The sequence below is a fragment of the Montipora capricornis genome, chromosome 12 (assembly GCF_036669925.1).
Source record: "Montipora capricornis isolate CH-2021 chromosome 12, ASM3666992v2, whole genome shotgun sequence".
Lineage (NCBI taxonomy): Eukaryota > Metazoa > Cnidaria > Anthozoa > Scleractinia > Acroporidae > Montipora > Montipora capricornis.
Window position 1 is genome coordinate 37,690,247 of NC_090894.1, and position 14,691 is coordinate 37,704,937.

Sequence of the window (14,691 nt, forward strand, 5' to 3'; positions counted from 1 at the left end):
CCATTACATACATACACACACAATGCCAAGTAACGTGGCATTCTGGCACAGGGTTCCCACAACACTACATCCCAACCTAACCTCAAAAAAACAGTCCAGCAGTTCATAACCTACTCTAAGTACTGTACCCTAACTATGAAAAACAACAACAATAACAATGTTATGATGTGCATTTGATAGAACTGTACCATCTAGTAATAGAGGTAATCAGTGTCTCTCTTGAGTTTCGGTTGTCTTGCAGAGTGCCTGGACTCTCTAGTGTCTTGGTCTTCTCCTATATGCTGACAAAAATCTTAGGTCACTGGAATTCATTGTAAACCAGGAATTCTGTAAACTGTATGATTGGCTAACGGCGAATAAATTGACCCTGAATATAAAAAAAAAAAAAAACTTCGTCATAATTTCTCCTGCCCAAAGAAAACTCACTTACATGTACCAACCTAAAATTATGATATTGATAACGAGCAAAATAAAAATGTAGCTTTAGAGTCTAAGGAGATTGTATTATATCTAGGGATCCTAATTGATAATAACTTATCTTCGAAATACCATATTGATCATATAGTAATTAAAATCAGCCGAACCATAGGTTTAATATCTGAACTAAGACATTTTGTTCCAAAACACACTCTTTAAATATCTATCGATCCCTTATTGCACCTTAACTTAAGCTATGGTCTGATAGCTTGGGGCCAAGCATGTAAATCATATCTTGATAAGCTTCTCAATTAAGCTGCAAAGACGAGGTCTCCGCTTTATTTATTTTTCTGATCACAATCAGCATGCAATTCCTCTATTTTCCGATGCCAGCATCTTACCGCTACACTTTTCTCATCATGAACTTACAGCTAACTTGATGTTTGACATTAGACACAGAAATGCACCTAGAAATATTCGAGACCTGTTTCAAGACATTTCTAATATTCACTCTTATAATACCCGATCCTCTGCTTCGAACAACTTTTACACACAAACCTCTAGACTCTCTATTCAACTAAACGCGTTTTCTAGAATTGGAACAACAATTTGGAACAAGATGCCTCTTACATTAAGAAAGCTTTCAAAATATGTCTTTAAAACAAAAATTAAAAGAGTACTTTTCGATATCCTGACTTCGGAAGATTCTTACCTTGATATACGAAGCAATTACAGTGTATGTGAGATTATTCAAAAGGTCAAGTTTCCCTAAGATTTTATTGTATTTTCTTAGAATGATAACTATAGCCTTAATTGTATTATTCCAGATTTAGATATATTAAGAATTTTTGTAAAATAAGATATCTCATGGCACTTAATTTTATAATTTATATTCTTGTACATTTATCTTCTTGATTTTCCTGTAAACTTGTCTACCTACTCTTTTTAGTCACGACATGACCCACGCAGATTAGCATCTGCTACCTGCGAGCATGTCCAATTTGTTAACAATACCTATTAGAAAAATATAGACCTAAACTGAACTGAACTGATTGGAGAGAAAGGAAATAGGTCAATAATTTCCACATTCAAGTTTATCGCGGGTTCTGTAAATGGGGATCACTTTTGCATATTTTAATTTGTTGGGAAAGTTTCCTGTTTCAATCGATAAATTCATAATTCTTGCCAATTGGCTTGATAATATGTGCCTAGCCCATTTTAGTATTTGAACTGAGAATGAGTATAATCCGTGAGCTTTATTTTATGGTAAGTAAACAATTTCATTGTTAACTTCTGCGGGTATAACTGGATGGAAGAAGAAAGAGTTTGAGTTTGCCAGTGATAGCCCTTGGAGGTATGCGTGAAAATTAAGTTTTGACTGTGGCATCCCTGAGGCCAGTTTATGGCCCACCGCAACGAAGTGTTTGTTGAGCATTTTCGATATATCCTGTGCATTAGAAGTAACTCTCTTGTTGTTTGAGCTCTTATTGAGGTAATGGTCTGTTTATGTTTCTTTCTGCGGCCAATTAAATCATTTATCCCTTCCCATGTTTTCTTAGTATTATGCAAATTTTGTGAGAAAAAGTTATGAAAATAAAGTTTTTTTTCTTAATCTAGTTAGAGTTGAAATTTTATTTTGATAGAATTTATCTTTTTGATTTTCTCCAGAGTGATAGAACTGGCCTTAGTCTCATAGATCTCCTAATACCTTTTGTGATCCAGGGTTTTAACTGCCGTTTGGCTTTACGCCGTGAGGCAATTTTCATGGGAGAATGTTTATTCAACACCTTGAGAATTTTGTGAAAGAAAGCAGAGAATGATTTGATTACATCGCTATTCAAGCAGCCTAGCTATACTGTCCCAATCAGTTAGTTCCAGGTCATTTAAGAAAGCATCTTCAGAAAAGGAAGAAAAATTGCAATATTCACGACGGATAGCTGTAGGTGAAGATTGAATTTTAAAAGGAGGCAAAAGGCAGAACTGGGAAAAATGATCGCTAATGTCTGACAGAACATTGCCACTTAAAACGAAATCGAGATCATCAACTTGACCGACAAGGATATTATTGATTAATGGTAAGATTAAACGAGACTTACCTGTAAGGTGAAGTTTGATTGAGATTCTTTCACATGACCACAGGAGGCATGAGATAGCACAGCGTATGCGTCAGGTCATTTTTCAAAACTGCAGAGGGTGTGTCAGTTAAACCTCATGCTAATGAGTGGCAACTCTGCCCCCATAAGGGAGGGTATAAGGGGGGGGGGGGCATGTTATCTCCAATGCCTCCTGTGGTCATGTGATAGAATCTCAATCAAACTTCAACTTACAGGTATGTCTCGTTTAGGTTTACCGTTCTATCACATGACCGGAGGCATGGAGATCCCATGAGACTTTAAAGCGCTGACACAGCCACTGCACAAGACATAATGTGAAAGTTGGTTTAATCAGCTATTCCATAAAGTAGTTCACCCAAAGACAGGAGGAAAACTAGGGTGTACTGTCAGCTAGCACAAGACAGAGATGCTAAGGTACAAGTATCTCAGGTACTACAGGACAGACTGCCCATTGAGGTAACCCCATCATGAGTACACAAACATAATGTCAACAAACAATAATTAGGTCCCTGGATTACAGTTCAAGATATGCCATTTAGGCCTATTTTAAAGACAAAATAGTGTCAGTCATGTTAACTTCATTCGACACTGGTTTGTGGTAAAACTTGTGGAAAGTCTGTGCTCAGGATCACATCAAGTGGCACATCCTTTACACTGGCCTTTGAGGCGACCGCTGCTCTAGTACTGTGTGCAGTAAACCGAGTTATATCAATACCAGACAGTTTCAACACATCCTTGGTCCACCTTGAGATTGTGTAGCGGGTTACTGCTTTATGAGGCTGGTGAGTTTCGTACTCAGAAATAATTGCGTCAATCCCTTCCGCAATGGTGCAGTTTATAAAATGTATTCTTTCAATGTCAACAGAGGGCAAAGTGCAGGATCGAGAGTGTACACATGGATAGTTGGGGGGTTACCCTTCTTTCCTGGATTGCTAGTTTTGGTGTGTTCCAACATTTGAAATTGGCAACTGGTGGTTGCCATGCCCTATAGGGAAAGTAAGTGAATATCCTGGCCTCTCCGTCCTGTAGCAATCAACAATAACATGACTAATTTTAAAGTTAAGTTCTTCAGGGAGTTCAAGGGAGTTGAGTGGGTGTAACTTCCTGAGGTAATCCAAAACTTTAGACACATTCCAAATAGAATTGTATTTGGGTTGGTGTTTTCTGAGTTCATACATGTAAATGCCTTTGAAGAACCACACCACTAAGGGGTGAGATCCAAAATTCTCCTCACTTTCGAGAGTACATGTGATGACGGACGAAAGAGCAGACCTTGCTGTGTTAATGGTAGAGTATGTCAGTCCCTTACTGTAAAGAACCATGAGGAAGTCCAGGACCTCATTTACCTTTGGTGAACTGTAAGAGATGCACCTTTGATGACAAAATGCCAACCACTTCTCAAGGTGGACTTTATATTGTTTCTTTCTGCTCTCTCACCAGGAGGCCATGAGGATTGTGGTAATTTCTGGAGAAATGTTGTACTTTGTAAAGGATTCCCGGAGAGTGGACAGGCCATTAGCTGCAGCTTGTTGTGTAGTGGGTGTGGTTGGTGGTGGTGGACGTGTTGCAGTAGTCTCTTGGTTGGTTTGAGGATCCATGGCTGGTTGTAAAGTAACTGAAGGGCCTTTGAGAACCAGGGTTGTGTTGGCCATCCTGGGATGATTAAAATTCCTTGGGCTTGGTCTTGAGTAATTTTCTGAATGCATCTGGGAATTATGCTGAAAGGGGGGAAAGCATAAAAGTTAAATTTGCTCCAGTCAATACTGAAGGCATCTACAAATGCACACCCAGGATCAGGTTTCCAAGAGCAATAGACTTCCAACTGTTTGTTAATCCTGGTAGCAAATAAATCTACCGGTATGTTTAACCCTGGGTATAGTGGCAGGATGTCATTAAAAACTACCCTATCAAGCATCCATTCATGCTTATCCTGAAAATGTCGGGATTTAGTGTCTGCATCAACATTTAATTTGCCTGCACTGTGGGTAGCTGAGACCCACAACTTTCGGTGGATGCACCAATCCCAGATTTCTTGGGCAAGGCAATTTAATTCCAGTGATTTAGAGCCCCCCTTGTTATTAATATATGAAACAGCTGTGGTGATGTCCATCTGCTACTGGATATGACCCTCAGGTGCTTGTTTGCAAAATGACTTAAGAACAAAGAAGGCTGCTTGAAGGTCCAAGATATTGATACATGTATGCTTAGTTCTTTCAAGGGGTGTCCATCTCCAACCAACCTCTTGGTCACCATACCCAGCTCCCCAAACTTGGGTTGAGGCATCAGTTTGAATGACCATACAAGGCGGGGCATGGGAAATGTCACGTAATGAATGGGGCATATTGTCAATCCACCATGTAAGCTCTTCTAATGAGCTCATTGTCAGAGACATACAACATTTGTAATTTCCCCTATTTCTGAACAAGGCGGCAGTTTTGTTCCTCTCCAGAGAACGATAGTGCAGAGGTCCAAATTGGACCCCTGGGAAGTTAGAAACTATGAGGCCAATAACTTCTGCAACATCTGAGATTTGAGGTTTTGTTGTGGTTTTTAATCTTTTGCGGGCTTCTACTGTTTTGTGAATTTTCTCATCAGGTGGTGCAACTGTCATGCTTCTGGAGTCTAGCTTGAACCCCAAAAATGTGAGATTCTGAGTGGGGATGATAACAGATTTTGTGGGGTCCAGGTGAAAGCCTAGTCGCTTGAACAAAAAGGCAGTGGCTTTGACATTGTTACTACATTCCACACAGCTGTCCCCATGTAGGTAGGAGTCATCTATGTATCCTAGATTGACATGGCCCTGTGTGCGTAGCCATGCATATACAGGGTTTAGTAACTTAGTGAAGATACCCATTTGGTAAACATATGTATACTTGTAAAGTGTTCCGTTGAAAGTGAATTTTAAGTATTTCTGGTCCTCTTTGGCCACTGGTACCGAGTAGTAGACATCTTTAAGGTCAATACATGTAGATGCCATAAAACATCCTGGTTTCATCAGCCAAATGGCTGATTCAAGGGTATCCATCTTAAAATGGTATTATTCTACAAACTCGTTGAAACACTGGAGGTTAAGTGTCACACGGAAAGTCCCATCTGGTTTAGGTCTAATAAACACTGGGGATATAAACTCCCCCTTCTCTGAGGAGGAGACCTGGAGTACTCCTTTTGAAAGCAATTTATCAATTTCCAATGCAACAATGTCAGATTGTGATTGATTAACTGTGCTAGATCGCACACAAGTTTGGGAAGGGGTTACTCCTGGTTTGAACTCAATTTTTGTCCCTTTAACAAACTGCAGTATTGAGGGATCATGTGTAATTTCTCCCCATTGACATGAAAATAGACTGATTTGACCTGCTTTAAATGAATCTTGAGTAGCAAGTAATAAATTGACATCATTAACAGGTTTTATCCTTAATGATGTGCATACCTTTTCCGATGAGGGTCTCGTTCGAGCTAAGCTTGTTTTGAGTCCCCCTCTTTCTTTATCCTCGATTTTTGTGGGTGGCCTTTGTACAAAAAATCATTATATTCTAATTCGCTACCCCGCTCAAACGAATATAAAACATTTATCATGTAACAAGCAACCTCAATTGGGGTGTGTCAACACGAGCCGTGTGCGACCCTCTTTATTATGCCTTCATCAACAGAATGGATGGAAACAATACAATAAACACAATGAAAACTCAGAAATGCACAAAATTACAGCAAGAAAAACAATCCAACAAAATGATCTAAACTATGCTCGTATAACAATCAATCAGTAAAGATACAAAACGTGCTAAACCTTTCGTGTAGCAGCGTGCAAAAAACTACGTGTAAAAGAAGCCCCTGATCACTGGGTATTTAATTTTAAGGGCGTAGGGACGGTCGTAAGACGCGAATGAATATAAATGAGGACAACTCGAATATATATAGCCTGCCGCTAATGAAGCGACAAAAAACAGCATACCATGTAACACCCCAAAGAACAAGAAAGGCCAAAACACGTTAGACGGCCAATAAGGGACGACTAAAGTACCAACCGCACCGCATACAAGGAGATGTTGAACCACCCTAGAAATGCAGTGGACGGGAGGGACTAGCCAATTATTCTCTCCATACCAGGAGATTGAAAATGCGTCAACAGCTTCAGTGCCGGGTACGCGAAACCTAGAATTGAATCTGGGAAGATGGGCGTTGGCTGCATTCGCGAACCTGTTGACTGTATGTGGGCCCCAAAGGCGGTCCAAGTGTGTAAAGAACTCGGGGGTTGTATACCAATCATCGAAGTCTACAATGTGGCTAATCGTGTCAGCACAAGCATTAAGTTCCCTGGGAACCCACTGGGGAATAAGTGTGATATTGTGAGTTCGACAAAAATAGAAAACATCAAGCGCAATAGAGTGCAATTCTGCACTAGGACTCCCTATCTCCACAACACGAACTGCCCCTTGGCTGTCAGAATGCCACTTTACACACTTACCCCGAACCGAGTCTTTGAACGCACTTAAGGCAAATTGTATAGCCTTAAGTTCTCTCCAGGTAGAGCTCTTAACTGCTTCGCAAGCAGTCCACATACGGTGGGACACCTCGTTAGTGCCCACAACAAAAGCCCCGCAGGCGATGCTGCTAGCATCCGAATAGCTAAACAAAAGGGGAGCATCATAAGGCAAAATAGCTCTCGTATTAAGACTAACGATATTGTTTTTCCAGAAAAATATTTCAGAGAGGCAATCATTATGAAGCCCGATGTTAAAACGGGAATCCCAACTACGGCAGGATTCTATGACCTTGTAAAGGAAACGGGTTTTGAGGCGAGTCAGGTTGCCCAAAACTGGCGACATGGACATAACATGACCTGCGATAACAGCACAATCGCGAGCAGTAACATAAGGTGCGGATAGGAGAAATTTGTCAATCAGAGCAACGAATTTACAAATACGTATATCGGTAATAGAAATGGTACCGATAACTAAGTCCCAGTTTAAACCCAACCAAACAAGCGTCTGAGTGGGGGTCCATAGTGATTTGGCGGAATTGGCAACAAACCCCGCACTGCTTAAGGATGATTGCACAAACAATGAATTTTCCTTGGCCATAGGCAGTGAGTCCCCTTTTCCGCACCCATCGTCGAGGAATGCAACAATTTTAATCCCGTTGGACCTCCAAAACTTAACGAGTGGCCTGAGACACTTGGTAAAGACATATGGGGCTGAGCTTAGACCGAACGGAAGTGATGCAAAACAAAAATACCGAATGGTACCAGAAAAAACCCAGGAGAAACCTAGAAAAGTTTGGTGATCCGGAAAAATATCAATATGGTGATATCCGGACTTGAGATCGAAACTGAAAAGGTAGTCGCCCTTATTAACGTATGATAATAAAACTCTCCAATCTTCACACCTAAACTTCTGTTTCCAAACGAAATGATTGACATGACGTAAGTCCAAAATAAGCCTCTTCTTGCCTGAGGACTGTATCGAGACAGAGAGCGGATTAACGACGTGTGGAATAAAGGGTAACTCAACGACGACGTGAGTGTGGACTAATTCAGCGATAGCCGACTCCACGAAAGAAGCGTTATTAAGAGCTGACTGATTGTTAGAAAAACGCGCCTGACAAGGTGTACTAATGAATGGAATCCGATAACCAAATTTAATAGTATCGATAACAAAACTGTTGGCGCCAATAGTGTGCCAATAACCTAAACAGGACCTAAGTCTACCCTTAAGTACTGGCAATGCGGAATTCTGTTTAAATTCAAATAGATTGCGATCGTAATCGAAATCGGCTAAAGTAATAGAGTCCCTTTCCCTGAAATACTCCAAATAAGAAGGATACATGTCTAATAAATGGACTAAAGCTAATATCTAACCTTGGAGAACAAGCTTTTAATCCTGTGGTCCTATTTACCTCCAATGCCCGAAAAACCAGAAGAACTAGGAAAGGACTGCCCCGAGCTCGAAGATCTGATTTGAGGATTAACTTGACACTGAGATCTCCAATGACCTTGCTGGCCGCAGGCGAAACAAATATCGCTTGGTCTTGGTTTTCTGAAAGCGCCAAAAGTACGAGAAAAAGGTCTGGAGGATGATGAATGTTGGTCAGCAAAGGCGGTGGTTGTGGTAGAAGATTGGGGTTGTGAATAACCTTGCTTTGATGGCTTCGCTTTCTGTTGCGGATACGCTTTTCGTCCTCGGACCCGCTAGCCAGCTCGTCTGATAAATACTCATTCACCAAATCCCAACCGGCGGCGGACTTATCTGCCAGTCTGATAAGTTTGTTGCGCTTCTTGATGTCAGAGTCTAGTTCTTCCAATTGAGTTTTAACAAGGTCTAATTTTCTCTTCCCGAGAGCAACTGACGCCGACTTCACCTTTTCTGCGAGGTCGGAGTTGAATTGAAATTGTTTCTTATTACCTTCGAATCTAAACGTGATCTTGGATTCTTCTTTAAGCTTTTTGGCCACAGAATCGGTATTGCTGCACGATTCGTCTTGAATATCGCGCTTCAAGGCGCCCAACTTTTTGTCGAAATAATCCTTAAATAGAGAGAACGCGGACGCTATATCACTGGATTCTGAAGACTGGAATGGTACTGAAGCTTCGAGAGATTGAGACGAAGGTTGTTTAGGAAGCGAAGACGGCAAAAGGCCGCTGCTAGAAAAATCTGTGTTCGCTGGAATAACGTCTTCAACGTCGGACATAATTTTGAGGGCGTAGGGACGGTCGTAAGACGCGAATGAATATAAATGAGGACAACTCGAATATATATAGCCTGCCGCTAATGAAGCGACAAAAAACAGCATACCATGTAACACCCCAAAGAAAAGGTTACGTAACCCATGATAAATACATTTCCTTTGCTGTTGATATGGGTGAAATCTGAGATTTCCTTGAGACCCCTGAGTATTTTGATAAAAACAGGGTTCGTACGCGTCTTGAAAACCCTTGAATTTTGAGAGTGCATTTTCAAGGCCTTGAAAATCCTTGAAATCTCTGCTCTTCATTCCTGGTCCTTGAAAGTCCTTGAATTTTTTTCTGACCCGCATTTAATTTTTTAATTCCTTGAAAACTTCAGTGAAAATAATCAGCCACTCAAGTCATGACATACGAATGTGACGAGCTGTGGGGTCGAGAATGGAAGAATTGTACTGTCAGACCATTTCTATTGGTAAATTCATTGACTTAAATAAAAAAGAGAAAAAAGAGGTCCTTGAAATTTGAAAATTTGGCCCTTGAAAGTCCTTGAAAAGTCCTTGAATTTTTGGTCTGAAAAAGTGTGCAAACCCTGTAAAACCGGCGTCCATTCAAGCCAGAATTCCCGCAGCGTGCAGTGCTGCTTTGCAGAGGTCGAACTTTCTTGGTGAGCTTGTTTGCCTTGGAAATATCTTTGGTCAAGTTTGACAAGTCACCAAACAAATATTCGGATGAGGGAGGCACTGTGGACGCACTACACAAGGCAACATAATGTTTATGAAGGTCTTTCTTCATTGCTAGTCAGCGAGTGTTGTTCATATTGTGAAAACACTGCAGGCCTAAAGCAATGTCATCTATGAGAAAGGTGATAACCTCTTTGTCTGGGGCTTTCCCGATTGCTGCTGGAGCACTCTATCCGTTGCTTTGATAGTCGCCTCCAGCGAGGCTACTAAAGCATTCTGCATTTTTTGTGACTTAGAATCTTGGATTTGAACATTTGCTGGCAACTGGTTCCATATTAATGTATTCACTCATGGCGTGCGCAGCCCTTCCAAGTTCTCAGGTCGAGGATGTTTCTCGATCCTCGTCTGCGTTTTTTCCTCCGGAATTTTGTCTTTCAACAGGCTTAAGACAATTTTGGCAATGCCCTCATTCACAGGGCTTCCTGTCCGCTTGCTGATATCCAGGTCGGACGCAATGTCCTGTAAGAGGCTATTCATGCCATCTTTTGTGGTCTCAGCCGGTGTACTGCCAAGTTTGGCCAAGCAAACATCTAAAGACTCATTATCATCGTTGTCTTCAATCACATGGCCGTCGCCTGGTTCCTCGCCTGTTTCAAGCTTGTCAAGTTCATCTGCCTTTGAGAGCGTATTAACTTTTTGTCTTAAGTCTTTGACTTCGGCAAGGATGGCTGAAAGGGCTGCTGTTATATAAGGCCGGTGACTGTCTCTCTGATGTATCTCTTTCTGCCTGCTCAATGAGTTCCACCATGACTGTTTGTTTCTCGAATGGCGCGAAATTTACCCAACTACGTAGGGTGACTAAACACTGGTGTTAATGTGCCAACTCCGTTAGCACTTGAGTCTGGGATTCGCGAGTCAACTACATTAACTGTCCAGATATGTTTCTAAAAGAATCAATTAGTATTCTTTGGTTTCTTCGAGTGTGACTGTTGAAGAACAACCTTTCAGATCGACGCAAACGTGTGCAATGATCTGACGCATGCGCTGTGCTATCTCATGGGATCTCCATGCCTCTGGTCATGTGATAGAATGTGGCAGAGCTGCTATGAACCCTGGTTGGTTTGACAATAACTGGAGTAAGAGCATAACTTTGGAGTGAGAGTACAATGTAGGAAGTCATTGGCGTACCTACAAGTCTTGAATTTGAGAAGATCTATGTTGAAGTCACCAAGAATGTATATAGGTTTGGGAGAGGTGCTATATTTCTCAAGACACAAGTCAAAGTAATTTTGAAAAGTCTCGGGAGAGTTGTGCTGCCTGTACAAAATAGTGCAGATGACATTAAAAATTTGTCTTTTTTTGGAAATTGAAATTCAATCCAGAGACCTTTAAGAGATTCATTCAAAGTTACTTATAGCCAATTTCTTCTTTTACATACATACCAACACCTTCGGCAGAGAGAGGTGTTGGGACATATTCAAAACAATAACCTGGTATATTAGGGTTAAAGATGACAAAATTTGCATCAGCATTGGTAAACATGAAGTAGGTAAATGATCCTGGAAATTTTCAATATTTCTTTTTAGACTCCTAATGTTCTGACGTAGAAAGGATAAACACAAGTCCGATACAAATGTCTTTAACTTGAAAAACTTGTACAGAATGTAATAATTAGATCGAATTTGTTTATGTGCAAAATTCTCATCAGGGTTTATATCTCTGTTGATGTTTAGGTTAAAGAGATCTAAGTCGTAAAAGCTACATGTAGATAATTTGTCGAAAAGCTGTTTTGTTGGTAAATCGTTAACGAAATTATTATTAAATTGACCATGGACGGAAGTTAAACATGAAGTTACATTACAATGTGGTAATTCTTAAAGATTGTTTCAGTGTTTGTGAGAATTAAGTTTGAATGCTAGTTGTTACAAACATGAAGCTTAGAATAAGAGTAGTGGTGATAAACTCTAATGTTGGCTGATGAGATGTTCTTGGTCGCTCATGGTTTTCAGTTTGATGATACGGGAGTCAGAGGATTGTCTTAGTAGGATTGTAGAACCTTTTGCTCAGCAAAATTGGTAAAGATGACTGGTTTGGAATTTCCTTGCCTCATAAAGTAGAACCTGCAATCTTGGAGTTAAATGCTCATAGACGGGGAGAAAATTGACGGTGTCATCAGAAGCAAGACCAAGGTCTGAATATTTCACCTTACCAACCTCTTTCCTTCTGTTTAAGACCCTCTTGCAATGCAGCAGGTAAATTTACAGATGACTGGATCAGGCCTGTTGCCATTCGATGCCCCTTCATTCGATCTTCCTCGTGTTTAAACTCAATGTGTAACATCTATGTATATCGTTAATTTTGATTCCATCAACTCCCATGGTTTCAAAAAGGCTGACACACACCGCTGCAGTCGCTTCTGAGGGTTCATGCTGTGCTGCCTTAGGCAATCCAACAATTTTCAGGTTATATTGGTAACTGTAAAGCTTGGCCAAATCAGTGGCATTCGCTAGCTCTTCCACTCAAGCTTTTTCAGTTTGTTCTCTGTAAGATTTAATTTGGCATCACGGCAAAAGCCTGAGAGATTGTCATAATTGTCACTCAGGAATTGGAGGCTATGCTCACCCTCTTCGTTCTCCGCGTTGAGTCTAGCGGAGCTACGCTGCTTCACGCCATCATGGTGGCTTCAGTCATTGCTGCTTCAGGGTTACTCATGGTTGCTTTTAGCACTGAAATTTCTTTAGTCAAATCTTCTAACTTTAATGCTTTGCGGGAATCATTCTCTCTCTTTTACTGTTTGGCAGTCATTATGTGAGTTAAATTCAACCTTCAAACAGACAGAGTTTCTAAAAAGAATCTTTCATAATAGTTGTCATATCCAGGCCACAGTGTTTTGCAGCAGAATTTGAAGCTGCACAAGGGCTATGAGCACCAAACTGGCTTATGTCAAAACAGACTTAATCCACCTGTCAATGTTGTCTTTAGAAACTGCCTTATGTGGTCTTACAAAACTTGGTTAATAATGAGTAATTTACTTTTGACAACACTTCACAATACAGAGTCGTGGGTCATGTGGCCCAGAAACAAAGATCATGTGCATGTGTACCTGGTGTTGTCTAAGAGGTTTGGGTATATAAAATGAGCAACTGTCATATGCCTTACGTCTCACATGTGAATAGTAGTCTATTTCACCACACTCTCATTCTTGCTCAGTTTAAATAAGATATGGATATAATATTGCCCAGCGGTCTAAGCCAGGCTGGAACAGCTTGGCTTAGGGTAGCAGTGTTGAAGAACCCACACGAATTTTTGTTGACAAATGGGGTGGGTGGGTGGGTGGGCTGGTCCTCCTTGACTGCTCTGCTGGCTGAAAACTAAGCAGAAAGGAGTGTTCTGCTCCAATCCTGTATTTATAGTCCTGCTATACCCTCTTGCACGTACCTGGGTGCATTCAATCCTTGGGAGTATTCTATTTTTTGCGTTTTACTTTTGCCTATCATGACGAGTCTTATGAATAGTTTGGATCTGCTAACCTGACAATAACATTAACAAAAGACTGAGCTTCCACGATAGGTCCTTTAAAGGTGATGACTGAACATCTTTGAAAGTATGTAAAAATGTTGATACAACGTTAACGTCCCGAGTACATGTATACTTTGGTAAAGATCCTTGCAACTACACTGTAGTTGGTGACTGCCAGCAGGTGTGTAATCAGGAAATACAATAACAGCTAGATGACAGTGCACTCTGGGCTGTGTTTACGCCACTGTATCCAATAACAGATTGAACATGTTTAGTCAAAAATTCAATAACATCAGTGACAGTTTGTTGCAAGGGATCACAAGACCATTTAGTTGAAAACTGTTGCCATTGTGCCAGTAGGTCTCGTATTGTTTCTTGGTTGAATCTCTCCATGATGACATGACAATTTCAATAGCCTGCTCTGAAAGTCTTTGACTTTTTAATGACATCCTGACAGTTTGCAAGCCATCACGTTCAACGTCTGATGGAGTGAGTGGGTAGATGTGACTGAGGTTGTATGGGGGCTGGAGTACTTTCTTTGCCCGAGGCAAAACAAGAGGTTCCAGAGCAAGAAGGTGCATCAGAACTGGAACCCAAGGCTGACTTGTCCATTGTGGCACAATTAATATCCCTGGGGCCTTGTCGGCTTCCACCTTCTGTAGAACCCTATCAGTGAGATTAAAGGGAGGAAGTGCATAAAAATAATGTTTCCCCCAATCAAGAGAAAAGGCATCAATGGCAAATGCACCAGGGTCAGGGTGCCAGGCTATGTAGGCTTTGTCTGAAAATTCAGCCTGGAAGCAAACAAATCAATAGATTGGACCCCCAAATACTTGCGTAATTGTAAAGTAAATGTCTTAGGGTCTAACTTCCATTCTGTGTGATCAGGACAAATTCGAGAAGCTTTATCAGCTGATGAATTGGATTTTCCAGGCAATTGTGCAGCAGAAATCCAAAGATCACGTTCAAGACACCACAACCAAATTGTTCTAGCAATGTGATTACATTCAAGGGAGTGAGCGCCACCACATATTTATGTAAGCGACTGCAGTGGTGTTATCAATACAAAATTGTCAAGTGAGGCTGTGACAAATTTTGACAAAAGGATTGTAATCTTAGGTAAACTGCTTTCAGTTCAAGACAGTTAATGTGCTGATGACCTCCTGAAGAACGATTTTCAAAAACAGCTCCCCATCCCATAAGAGATGCATCAGTATATAGAGCATATGATGGTTTGCCTGTGTAATGGGCTTAGAGGTTCTCTCGATATTCTCAGCCG

The 14,691-nt window shown here is 40.9% G+C and overlaps 1 protein-coding gene across 1 annotated transcript; it reads right to left on the minus strand.

The window, feature by feature from the left end:
• Positions 1-4,644: 4,644 nt before the first annotated feature.
• On the minus strand, positions 4,645-5,556 carry LOC138025776 (uncharacterized). The gene has a single exon (XM_068872940.1). It carries the CDS (start codon positions 5,554-5,556, stop codon positions 4,645-4,647), a length of 912 nt encoding a protein of 303 aa, XP_068729041.1.
• Positions 5,557-14,691: the final 9,135 nt, after the last annotated feature.